Here is a 13,663-nt window from a genome sequence, read left to right on the forward strand (position 1 = left end):
GTGTGTGTGTATGTGTGTGTGGTTAGTTTTGAACGCCATGGACATTGGCCCACGAAGAGTGGTTGGTGCTTTTTTACCCACATTCTGTTTGGGGTTGAAAGGGGAGGGGGGGGATGGTCTGTTCCTCTGTCTCCACAACTTGCTGGTTTCCCCCAGAGACCCTTCCAGCCAGCCAGCTTCCCCAGAGAGTCTTCCAGCTTTCGCCTGGAACGCCGATAAGGCCTAGAGTCTCACACAGACACACGCTCGTGATAACTGGATCATGGAATTGACCTCTGACCAGGTCGTAGGGTTTCAAACAACATGGTAATTGCATTTCATCCGCTCTGTTAACCTCCTTGAGCGAGAGGGGTACGACTCCTGAGCACGATGGCACGACCCCTGAGCACGACGGTCCGACTCCAGAGCACGACGGTACGACCCTTGACCACGACGATACGATCCTTGGTTGTAAGAGATCACACTATCATATGCTTAAAAGTCGTTCCGTCGCGCTCAAGGGTCGTACCTTTGTGCAAAAGGGTCGAACCATCGTGATCGTGGGTCGTACCGTCGTGATCGTGGGTCATACCATCGGTGCCAAAGGTCGTGGACCATTGGCTTCAAAAGGTTTAAGACACCTCGGTCACTATAGGTGACATAATATACACACACGAGTCGTCGTCGACACTCGACCCAAGTCTTGAACCTTCAAGACCGACTCAAAAGGGTTCACATGAACACTCCCAACTGCAAGTGCAAAACTACCCAGTCAAACACCTTTGATAACTTCTTGCCCACCTATTGAAAAGATGAATAAAGAGAGAGAGAAGAAATATCTTCGTATAATCTGAACATGGAATGTCTTACATGAGCAATCACTCACTCAGAAACTACCAACACGTTATGGAAATCTCAGACTACCTTTTAGGAAATACGAGAGACACAGTTCGAGCAAATGGTTCGGTACATGCTTCAGGAGGAAATGAGATTCATCGACGTTTTCTATCAATCTTATCCTCAGTGATCTAAAGCAATTCGGGTACTTCTCGTTCCATCAATATCAAGAAACATTTCCGTGCTCGATGATGATGTAACTGTCAGCGTAATTTTCTATTATTAGCGTTACAAGCGAGAGGAGCGATCGTTAGGGCAATATGACTGAGAGGGCTAACAAGGGTACACTGAAATGGATCGTACATATAAGGAGGATAAGCGAGTTAAGACTGATTAAGCGGATATACGTGTCAGAAGTGGAGGGATTTACCAAGAAGGAGTAGCAAGGATTGAGTACGAAAGGTAGCTTCGGGTTAGTGGGGCCTGAACATTTAGGAAGGTGAGAGGTGTGTATGTGAGATAGAATGAATTGAATTATGTGATATACGGGGGGGACTAGGGCAACGTGTTATCAGTGTACGTGAATCTGGGTATATCATGCACTCAACATGAACCAGTGAATAGCTTGTGGGTCTTGGCTGTGGAGGGTGGGGTTGGGGGTTTAGTTTCGGTACATTTTACTTCACAGCTCGCTGATGAGGCGACGAAGGGGAAAAGAAATCATGTGAGTTTTAAAAGGAAATGGGAAAACGACTCTTTTGAAAAACCTTAAGATTGAAAACGCAATAAATGCAAGGGTTAGGAAGAGATGGATAGGTATAGAACAGATACTGTACGCTCTTTCTCCCCGTATCTCTCCACCCTGACTCTCTCTCTCTCTCTCTCTCTCTCTCTCTCTCTCTCTCTCTCTCTCTCTCTCTCTCTCTCTCTCTCTCTCTATCTATCTATCTATCTATCTGTCTATCTCTCCTCCTACTCCCCAGCGCACCGATCCTTTTGCCGCCATTTCTTGGCCCTGCCCTCAACGCTGATTGGCTAAAGGGTAATTGCTCAAAACTTTTTAAAAAAAATCCGATTGAAATGAGAACACAAAGGTGACCTTAAGATCCGTCGCGTACAACTTCCTGCATGATATCCAACTGTTGCTATGAATGACGATAAATCTAAGCAAAGACGAATTATCAGAGTCTCTCGACAACATCAAAAGCCTTTTTTTAGGAAATAAAAGAATTTTAAGCATTGTTCTCTCTGCTATTCATCGCTAGCACAGGGAGATAAACATCTCCGAATCGACTTAGATGCGGAAATGGTAGTAGACAGGAAATACATTTCCTTAATCTATTGCATCAGAGAACAACGCTGGTTATTTGAAATTCATTAAAATTTCTGCAATGTCCTTCCTTCCTTTTTTTTAATATTTTCAAATAAACTATTAAATCATTTAGTTTCTACAATGTCTTATATTGACAAATACCCTGTATAAGGAAAGCTACATTTCCTTTTTAAGGAACTTACCTCAGACAGTGTTTAAGTTCTGGAGATGGTAATTATTTCACTGTTATAAACGTCACTGTTGCCCACTGTAAATTGATTCACTGTCTGCCATAGTGTTCATCACTGCCACCAAATTTGCTCACTGCTGATTAAGTATACACCTAAGTGCTTATACACAGCTCATCTCAGCGTCAGTGAGTTCAGTTAGAACTACGATTTGATGATAATGTTCGTGAAAATGTATCATTAATACGATTCATTTACACATTTACGAGTCGTTTTTGTTTTCATTTTATTTTGCCATGCCTGTAAATGATCATGTCTATTGCAGGATCTATCTGCTGGCGCGAGGTATCAGATCCTTAATCTTGTAGGTTCTGCTTGTCAATAACATTTAGGAGGTTCAGAGTCAATTTATCATCCCTTCAGTCACTTGTTTTTATTTTTTTTTTAGAAACTTCAGTGTCAGTTTTAAATCTTGTCACTGGTATACTGGAGGTCCAGCGTCACTCTACATTGTCAATCACCTTTAGGAAGTTCGGTGTCGATATTTCTAATCATTTATAGATCATCTAATACCATAAACCTTCTTCTTTAGGTCATGAGTTCATGGATAGACAAAAAGATGTAATTAATCATAGTTCAGTACGAGAGTAAATTAGCATGTATCTCTTTCTCTGCTGTTCTTCTTAATTCTTACACATATCCTGTGATAAAATGAAAGAAATTATGATTATATACGTATATATATATATATATATATATATATATATATATATATATATATATATATATATATATATATATATATAGATTAATGTTTTGCATGTAGTATGGTTCTTCAGCACTCGATTTAATTGTCACAAAGAAAGAAAAAAAAAACGTGAAATGTATGGATCATTAATTTGCCTTTTTTGTTTCTCTCAATTAATCACTTCATCTAATCGCAGATATAATCGTTATGGAATAATCTCTTTCAGGACAAGACGATGATTAAAGTCAATTAATCATTTGGTAAGGTCTTGGTATGAGCACATAACACTACCAGGTTTTGTTCATCCTCCCCCCCCCAGCCTGATGAACAGAACTGAACTCAACCGCTCACTTAGCGTTCACCAGCTGGTTCACTCACTACCACCTGTTCAGCCACGGTGAACGAGACTTCCAGCTGACGTTCAGTAACTGTCTGAACCATACTGAAAGCGAGTGACCACCTGGCGGTCAATAAGCTGTCGAATCACAGGCAACCACCTGTTGAGCCACGGTGAACGCGAGCAGTTGTGAGTCAATAGCTCGTTGATTCTCGACCACCTGTTGAGCTAAACATCCCAGAGTCCAGATGACGACCCTGGGAGTCTCCCATCTGGGAAGTACTTCTGGACCCCAGAGCACGATGCGAAATCACCTTGAGACACCACACCAGGGAAAGTCCTCTTCTTACCACGAACACCGCGACAGAAACTTCTCCTTACCTCAGACTCGCATGATTATTATTTCGTCAACACGGGACTTATGACCAGTGATGTGGCGAGTGTGTGGAAGAACAGTATCTTGGGATTTAGTAGTCTTAAAGACAAGTTTGTGAGAGGGGCGACGAGGAGCCATGGAGGGAATATGCCCCCGTGTGCGCCGTGGTTGCTGGCGAACGGCAAGGGTGGTCAAAATGCACTGGGAGGCCTGGACTGGATCCCCGCCACCACAGGCTGGGCCACGCTCCGTCTGGAAGACCTTCCAGCGCGCGCGCACACACACACACACACACACACACACACACACACACCACCTGATGCACACACAAATGTGCTCGAGAGAGAGAGAGAGGGGGGGGGGGAGGGGGGAGAGAAAAATAGTGTTTTCTTATGCAAACGTTAGATTAAAGCTGAGATTTATCCCTCCAACCGTTTCGACGTCTCAGAAATACGTTTGTAAAGTCGAAACGTTGCAAAGGATACGTCTCAACTCTAACCTTTTCACATCCCTCCCACATTGTCCCCCCTCGTTCACCAGGATGGGCGATAGTCGTCTGTTCATAGCTATATGTCTGATTGAGGCTGTAATTCCCTCTGCCACACACACACACACCAATTCGGGTAAATGGGGGTACACATGAGTAGGGCCCCGTTGACCCACGTCTCCATCTTAAGGGACACAGAGAAAGCTGGTGGGCTGCCCCTAAAAAACAGTAAAGTTATCCCTAAGGGTCATGTTTATCGTCATGTCCATGTGTTTTCGTCTACTGGGATCATTTAGCCCTAGGTTAGGGCAGGAAGCGAGGAGGTGTCCACCTCAGGCCTATGTCTCTGTGTTAAAGACATGGGTACATCACTGCTGACACTGGGATTTCCACTGTAGTATTTCAGGGTTTACCTCACTCGCTCCTGACGTTGGTATCTTGCTTAAAGTGACTTAAAGTATTCGTCAGTCGTCCCTGACACTGGTGCCTTCTTGAGAGTGACTTAAGGTCCACGTCAGTCACTTCTGACACTGGAATACCTTCCTCAAAGTGACTTAAGGTCCACGTCAGTCACTTCTGACACTGGAATACCTTCCTCAAAGTGACTTAAGGACCACGTCAGTCATTTCCTCAGAGTAACTTAAGGTCCACTTCAGTCACACCTAACACTGGTACATTTTCCACAATAGCTTGGCTTCTCATTATGTCCAGGTTAATCATCCCCGAGACATAGGAATTTCGACCCTGTGGCCATCCCTGTCAATCACCCGGGTTTATATACTAGTGTCTCCCCAAACACCATTTTCTATTTCTCGACTGAGGTCATTAGGTGGATGTCACATTTCCCGAGGTCGATTAGGTGTGATTATAAGAGTAATTGGTCGTAAATCTCTATTCCCTGCTGTAAATATATTGCTGTTGGCTATATTTCTTTCGTATTTCTTTTTTCAAAGTACGAGGCAAAGCCATAGAGGTCGATAGCCATCATTACGAACACTTGAAGGAGCAAAACATATGGGAATCAGGCAAAGAAGCTGATGAGAGAAGAGAGAGGCATTTGGACGATGTTTGCAGGGAAATAGTGCGAACGACTGGGAAGTGTATAAAAGAAAGAGGCAGGAGGCCGGCCGGCATAAGGGAAAGGAACACCTTCCCTCATCCTGATCCCTGATAACAGCCCTTTTTCTTATTGGTAATTGTGATCTCCCATTAAGGGGGGACTTGAAAGGGCTTTGGGGTGTGATTTTTGGTCATCACATTTCCAAGGATTGTCCCCGACTCTGCTCTCAAAGTCATTGGATGATCTTTACGGGAGGGGGGCGGGGAGACAAGCTGATTAATGATTGATTCGGTAAGAGAGTGAAATCAATTCTCTCTCTCTCTCCTCTCTCTCTCTCTCTCTCTCTCTCTCTCTCTCTCTCTCTCTCTCTCTCTGAATACCTATATATCTGTTGTCTATTAATCTACCTAGCTATGTCTATCTAACATTTATCTATCTATTTATCTGTGTCTATCTATCTATCTATCTACCTACCTTTCTATCTCTCTATCCACATGTCGATGTTTCTCAAATTAAAGATCACCGCTGTGTCACGAACCAGTGCTTCTTGAACACGTTCAAGTGACGGTTTTGTAAGACCTGAGGAATACAGAGAATACTGTACTACATTCTGTAATGTCGTTCCAAGTATTTTGTAATCCCGTATTCTTTTTCTTTTTTTTCCTACAAATGACACAGTGAATATGTCGTGCATCACTGTCTAGTGTGTATCATATTGTGTTTAAAAGTCAACCTCACAAATTCAGTGGCATTTGCTCTTGACTGTGTGAGGGTTAATCTGTGGGCAGGGCGTATATCAGTTGAGGACTGAGCAAACCACGGCGAAGCGATAAGTTATCTCCACTTGAACGTCTCGATGTTATTCACCTGCGCCCTCAGCTCAAGCCATGATGATATGATGTGGACTCTTTTTCCAACGTAGATTGTAGAAATCATCTCACAGATGTCTATCCTCAGTTTGAGGATATACTGAGACAGTATCAACTGTCTTCCCAAACATAGTTGTTGATTTTATTTCTTGCATCTCCTCCTGATGATGTGATTATTACACGAAAGTGCACTTGTGAACTTATCGTGTTTCATTTCCCCTTATCATGAATTCATGCCTGCAAGATGTTAGGGGGGGAAGGGAACGGCTTTTTTTTTTTTTTCTTTCATCTATCCTCAGAATCACCCATGGCCCAAGTCGTAACTAAGTAGTCGAGGGGGGCATCTCGGAGCCGTAAACTTTTCCGATGACGTCCTTATCAGAGCTGTTGTAGGTTCAACAACGGAGACAACAACAGGTCAGAGGTAGCGAGATAGTACAAGGAAACAGATGAAAGAATGGCCCAACCCACCCACATACACATGTATAGAGATAAACGCCCACACACACACATACATAAGGGGTGAGGTAGAGGAGGGGCTATGGAAAGCCCTCATAAGCTGTGATTATACATATATATATATATATATATATATATATATATATATATATATATATATATATATATATATATGAAGATATTTACTACAATTTTCCCTGAAGCTGGGCAATCCAGTCCAGTCCCCTCGCAGCTACATATGGTTGCTGGGCTCCGGAAAATTAATTAACAGATCATCAGACACGAGGGAAAAAAGAGGAAGAATTCTGGAATGTCCAAGAGTTGTGGCTTCAGCTCGATTACGGCAGTCTAATTACTGCTGAGGTAACGAATATATATATATATATATATATATATATATATATATATATATATATATATATATATATATATATATTATGCTGTTATCTAATCTGTCTGTCTGCCTCTCTCTCTATCTCTCTCTCTCTCTCTCTCTCTCTCTCTCTCTCTCTCTCTCTCTCCATGTCAATCTCGTCCACCCTTTCTGCAGTCTACGAAAAGCGTTTTTTTTTTTTTCTAAGAATATAAGTTTGAGGATGATTTCAATCCCATGTTAGATAGGGTTGCAGGCCTAATGACCTTCCCCATGGGTCACCGATCGTAAAGCCCAGCAACCAACAACTCCCTTCCTCCTCCTCCTCCTCCTCCTCCTCCTCCTCCTCTTCCTCCTCCTCCTCCTCCTCCTCACAACACGGGATTCCAACCCCGCACCCCAAAAGATCCCATGTGTTTACAGACACTGGTGCATGTAGCAAGAGTCTGCTGGTGTTTGCAGACAGTGCCGTGGCCAGTAAGCGACTCAGGATGTTAACGGTCACCAAGATGGGTCGAGTTGTGAGGGCCGCCCACCTCCTTAACGCCTGGAGGTCCTGCACGCCCACAGTGACAGCCAGCACCCGCGGCTACACGCCCACAAGGTATAGTACCCACGCCCACAGTGGCAGCCAGCCAGCACCAACGGCTACACGCCCACAAGGTATAGTACCCACGCCCACAGTGGCAGCCAGCCAGCACCCGCGGCTACACGCCCACAAGGTATAGTACCCACGCCCACAGTGACAGCCAGCACCCGCGGCTACACGCCCACAAGGTATAGTACCCACGCCCACAGTGGCAGCCAGCCAACACCCACGGCTACACGCCCTCAGGCCTGTCAGCCACCATGGTTCACACATGAACCCTGTCTTACTAAACAACTTTCTTCCCTACGCCTCTCTCGTGTTTTCCTGACGCTACGCAACCTCATGGTTTCCTGAAGCTACGCCTCTCTCGTGTTTTCCTGACGCTACGCAACCTCATGGTTTCCTGACGCTACGCAACCTCATGGTTTCCTGACGCTACGCAAACTCATGGTTTCCTGACGCTGCGCAACCTCATGGTTTCCTGACGCTACGCAACCTCATGGTTTCCTGACGCTACGCAACCTCATGGTTTCCTGACGCTACGCAACCTCATGGTTTCCTAACGCTACGCAACCCTCTCACGCACCATTTTCCATTCCGTCCTTCCCCTCTTAAGTTCATCTATATCTACGCCTATAAATTTCTATGTACACTGTGCTCCCACCCTTTAAATACACTGACGTCGATACACTTGGGTGTCACATACACTAGACGGCAGTGAGACAAGAACTCCCTCATGTAATTCTATTGAGCATTTGATATATACTTCAGTTTTTCACCAGAGATGTCAGTTTTGCACATCCAATGTCTGTTTTCTTTTCGTCTTTCCTTCGTATGAGTCCTTTGAACTTCATCTTTCCCATCACCACAGTGACTCAGCTATATCTCAAAAATGCTCAAACTCGTTTGCTACGATCTACTGCTGCTCAAGCATCATACCTCTTCACCCTCCCTCCCTCCCTCTTTTCCTTCCCCCGCAAGAACTATCCATCGTCACAAGTCTAAACACACATCCCTTCTTCAGGATCTTCCTCTTACGTTCATCATCATCCTAGCAGGCCTAACGACCTCTCTAACTCTCCATCCTACTTGGTCAACAACACAGCCTCTCCTTGCCTTCATCATCACCTTGTGATAACATCCACCCTGCATCTCCATGGCTTCTGGCATCACAATCACCTCTCTACCTCTCTCATATCTCACATAGGGCTCCATCCATTAGAACCATAAAGACATCGCTCACCAACCCTGAAGCACTGCCCCTTACATGTCAAAGCACCCACGTATGTGTACATACATCTTGGCTTAAAACACTTGCATGTCTTCCGTTATAAGAGCCTTTGATAGTAATAAGTAGTCTTCCACGCACACCACTAAGTGTTTAGATTCTCTACGTACCATCCCCTCCACCTTATCACTCCCTTATCAGTGTCCTAATGACAACAAGAGCACAGTTCCTATCTTGATATCGTGTCAGGCAAACTGAGCAGAGAGAGAGAGAGACAGACAGACAGACAGACAGAAAGATAGACTAACATCCCAATATATTTTTTTCCCCAGGGTGGAGAAGAACGTGGTATACTGCCCGACGCCGCTGCAAGGGGAGCTGCCGCAGGAGGACATCCCCTCCCTCATCTTCAGCAGAGCCAAGAGCTGGTCCCACAAGGACGCCGTAGTCAGTATCAGTACAACTATGTATAATCACGTGTGACGTAGAGTAATTGGCTGGTGACGTTCATCAGTCACCTTGGTATTATCAAGCGGTTTGAAGAGCAAGGGTCGCTAACCATGTGTGTTAGAGCGCTAGTTTGGTATTTCCTGTTTGTTAATATATGACCGTTAATGCTTCTTACTGTTAATACCTTCTTCTGTTAATGCCGCTTTCTATTATTGATTTTACGGTTGTTGATAACTTCATACCTCTCATTCATCCCTGTCCACTCATGAAACGATCCAAAGTTCTTAAACTTCAAGAAAATGTGGCACTGGGGATCGTGAAGGGAAGATAGAAAAAAGATTCGTGTGTTGTTAGGATTGAGTGAGTGGCCATCAACTACTTAAGTGGGGAGCTGAGTCGAACACCGCGCTCGTTGCACGTATTTTGTTCCTTCTTGTCTTAATTTCTCGTCCGTTTTCCGGGTCTCCAGGAGTGTGGTGTGACGGGAAGGAAGTATACCTATGGTGGGATGGTGGACCGTGCGCTACGCTGGGGTGCTGTGGTGTCGCAACTTTTCGCCTCCCAGTCATCCTCCTCCTCCTCAAAGACCCTGGCCATCGTGTGCACCAACGCACCGGAGTACCCCATCATCCTGCTGGGGACCTTAGCCGTCGGAGCTAACGTCACCACCGTCAGCACCAACTACACTGCAGGTGAGGGACGGGAGGAGGACACTCGTCCTTGTTAGGGCAAGTGTGAGTGAGCCGTGTGGCTTTTGGCCAGAGTGTCATGAACTATTGTCAAGACTCAACTAACGAGGCCTCTCATGACCTTGTGGTGTCAACAGAGGAAGTGGCACGCCAGCTGGAGGACAGCGGGTCAGAGGTCATAGTGACTGACCCCCAGCTGGAGCAGCTGGTGACAGCGGCACTCGCCAGGCTCAAGAAGAACCTCCCAGTCTTCGTGAACGGCGCCTCCTCCCTCGGCCACCCCAACCTGAGGCACATCATCGAGGACACGAGCAGGCCCTTGGCTGAACCCGTCGAGGTAAGAGAGAGAGAAAGAGAGAGAGGCCTTAGTGTCTGGCAAAAGGCCTGGGTGCCGAACATATTCAGGAGAACCTTTTTTGGATGTGATGGTATGACCCTAACTTTGGAAACAGCCTGGAAGCAGGTGTTTCCTCAGATAGATTGTCAGAGTCGGAATCATTAACCCACGTTTCCTGCAGTCAGCCCTACGGTCCCTGGCAGTCGTGATGTACTCCAGCGGCACCACGGGCAAGCCTAAGGGCGTGCAACATTCTCATGAATCCTTCACTGCTGCTCTGGCTTCCATGAACCATCCTGACTTCCACGTCCATCCTACTACAGGTGAGAGAGAGAGAGGGAGAGAGAGAGAGAGAGAGAGAGAGAGAGAATGAAAACACAACCAGCATTTGAGAAATCGAAGACTAATATGTGTATATATGCTTCCTCGGCCAAAAAAAAAAAAAGAGAAGAGTTTGCCATAGTTTTATCTTTACAATTCTTCCTCCTTATCTGCAGACGGAGTTCAAGACGCAGTTGTCGGTGTTATACCCTTTTATCACGGATATGGGTTGTCCTTTGTAAGCCTGAGTTCGTTTTACCGCGGGGTCAAGGTCGTCTCCCTCCCGTCATTCGAACCTGGGGACTTCCTCAGGATCATTAAGGACCACAAGGTAAAAAGGAAGACAGTTATGGTCGTCGACCAGACGCTTGGAGTATACATAGGATAAACCGTCGATGTCTAACTCTTATCTATCTTCTAAAGTGTCACTTTAGGCCATATTATATATTAGTGATGTGTATATATACATATACAATATAACAGAGCCAGCACACGGGAGAGTGGTGAACATCAGCTTGGCTGGTCCATCACCAAAATTCATTCAGGGAAAGATATATGTATTACAGGTCGGGGTCCTCCACGTGGTTCCACCTTTGCTGAACTTCCTGGTCTCGTCTCCCTTGGTGACCCCAGAGCACCTGGCGAGTGTGAGGAGTGTGGTGTGTACCGCAGCGGCAACGCCAACCTCCGTAGCCCAAGCCTTCAAGGAGAAAGCCCCCAACCCAGTCATCTTCCAAGAGGGTGAGTGTCAGATAGAGCGCCACTCAGCAACCAGGAATTCTTTTTTTCCTCTTTTTTTCTCTCTTTCCTCATAACAAAGATACGAAAATGTGATAATGATATGATTCATTTCTAGCATTTCTTACCCTAAAGAGATTGATTAGTCTCATCACCGTGTGTTTTCTTTGCATGCATTCCTGCTTAGTGGTACACCTGTGTTTCGTAGAAGGATGGGATAGTGCCCCGTGTACGTTTCTCTCTTCGACTCGCTATGCTTTATGATAACTTCCACTTGGCATTTGGCAGGCTATGGTATGACGGAGATCTTCCTTACCTTGATGACTCCCGTGAAGGAGGAGAGACTCGGTTCCTGTGGTACGTGCCTACCTTTCGTCACGGCGAAGTGCATTGACCCTGAGACGGGCGAGACCCTCGCTGAGGGTCAGAGGGGAGAACTCTGCTTCAAAACACCAACGGTATGTCTTATAAAAGCTCATCTCCATTTCTTTCTCTTTTTTTGGGGGGAAGGGTGGTTGGACATGTATGTTTATGCAGATTATTCTTTTGTTTTCGGCATGAATTCAAATGAGTATATGTCGATGGGTACGGCAGTGCGATTGGGGACATGTGGCGTGTTTGACTTCACTATTAGGGCGTCTGGGTTTGAAAGAGAGAGGAGCAGAGAGTGGAAGGCCCAAAGTGATATTATAAAGAACTGGGATAGTGGAGGAGTATCTTCTGAAAAATGCCCTTACTTAACTATCAAATGGTATGAAATAAGAGTTTCGTCCACAGCAGCACAGCTTGCATGACAAGGGCTCCGTCCACTGCAGCACAGCTTGCGTGACAAGGGCTTCGTCCACTGCAGCTTAGCTTGCATGACAAGGGGTTCGTCCACTGCAGCACAGCTTGCATGACAAGGGCTTCGTCCACTGCAGCACCGCTTGCATGGCATCCGTAACATCACCTCCTGACACTACCATAAGAATCTACCACGTCTTGTAGTATGACCTTTACTGATCTCAGTGCACTGCACGATAGGAGAACTATTCGGGTCACTGTAACTCAAACTACTCCCCAGATGACCTGATCCCAGTCGTGTGATTGGTCACACTGAGAAAATGTTGTGGATATGGTATTCGTTGTAACACCCACCCCCAAAAATATGGCTGATTTCTCTCATGGCGAATCTGCCTTGAAGGTCATTAATAGAAAAGGGGGATTAAATCATCACACATTGTTTAGAAATGGTCTGATTGGAAAACGATGCATAAAATGCATACATCTCAGATCGAGTTCTGGAAAGGCAAGACCTTCGTTATCCAACCCACATATAGTAGACTGGGAACTGTGCATGGAATACATTGTTTTAAAACCCATTCCATGTGTGATACAGCTGTCCTAAGTATGTCCATTCCATGCAGAACATGAGTTTCATTAAGTGACAATACTAAAGGTGGGTTGCATCCGGGTGTACTTGAGAGAGAAGATGTGTTCTTTAAGCGTGAAATGAATTTACATGTATCAAGGGCGCAGAGATGTGTTCTTTGTCATCTCCTTCTGTAGTGATTGCAGGCGGGATGAGGCGTACTGTATTCATGTGCATATGTTGACACTGCGAGTTTACTTATTTCCTATTCATTTCTGACATAAGAGACCAGCGGCATTTTGTGCGAAGGGAGTGGCTCAACATTTTTTTTTTTTATAACTATAGACAGTGTTATTGCCTCAGCCTATAACCCTCTCCCCAGCATTAGTCATAACCTTAGCCATCACAACAAGTAAGCTTCTCACCACAGCTAGAGAATCTTTTACCACAGCAACTCACGAAACCATCTACCACAAGAGCTCATGACCCTCTCCCATCCTAGCTTAATAATGACCCTCCACCACAACAATCAAAATGACCCTCCACACCACCACAGATGATGACCGGCTACCGCAACAATCCGACTGCCACAGCAGAGACCATAGATGCTGATGGTTGGCTACACACGGGGGACGTCGCTATGCACCAGGATGGTTTCTTCACCATCGTCGACAGGATAAAGGAACTCATCAAGGTCAAAGGCCTTCAGGTAGGAAGACCTCTTTGGTTAGAGGAGAGAAATGGGTAAGTTCTCATCGTTGGATCTTAATGAGAGGCCACCATCAGGTACACCGTGTCACAGACGGTTTAACAGTTTATGTTTGATGTCAGTTGTATGTTTACATTGTACGCTGTTGTGAATTTAAGATTTACATCATTTCTGGGCGCTGGCATTAACGTTCACCGTATACATTAGAACGTCCAGTGTGGTGTTA

At 45.3% G+C, this 13,663-nt stretch overlaps 1 protein-coding gene across 11 annotated transcripts in view; it reads left to right on the forward strand.

The window, feature by feature from the left end:
• The window catches only part of LOC139759879 (probable 4-coumarate--CoA ligase 3), a 45,141-nt gene that overhangs the window by 30,767 nt on the left and 711 nt on the right, over positions 1 to 13,663 (forward strand). For 6 of the 11 annotated variants that reach the window (XM_071682405.1, XM_071682409.1, XM_071682413.1 and 3 more), the window contains 9 exons: positions 7,449 to 7,629; positions 9,175 to 9,289; positions 9,762 to 9,984; positions 10,119 to 10,318; positions 10,500 to 10,641; positions 10,816 to 10,970; positions 11,206 to 11,380; positions 11,666 to 11,835; positions 13,285 to 13,437. In XM_071682405.1, the coding sequence (XP_071538506.1) occupies positions 7,517 to 7,629; positions 9,175 to 9,289; positions 9,762 to 9,984; positions 10,119 to 10,318; positions 10,500 to 10,641; positions 10,816 to 10,970; positions 11,206 to 11,380; positions 11,666 to 11,835; positions 13,285 to 13,437 (1,446 nt within the window). In that variant the 5' untranslated portion in view covers positions 7,449 to 7,516. The remainder of the gene's footprint in view (positions 1 to 7,448; positions 7,630 to 9,174; positions 9,290 to 9,761; positions 9,985 to 10,118; positions 10,319 to 10,499; positions 10,642 to 10,815; positions 10,971 to 11,205; positions 11,381 to 11,665; positions 11,836 to 13,284; positions 13,438 to 13,663) is intronic. The other 5 variants (XM_071682408.1, XM_071682414.1, XM_071682411.1 and 2 more) reach the window with 1 other exon arrangement.

The sequence above is a fragment of the Panulirus ornatus genome, chromosome 34 (assembly GCF_036320965.1).
Source record: "Panulirus ornatus isolate Po-2019 chromosome 34, ASM3632096v1, whole genome shotgun sequence".
In the NCBI taxonomy this organism is placed as follows: domain Eukaryota; kingdom Metazoa; phylum Arthropoda; class Malacostraca; order Decapoda; family Palinuridae; genus Panulirus; species Panulirus ornatus.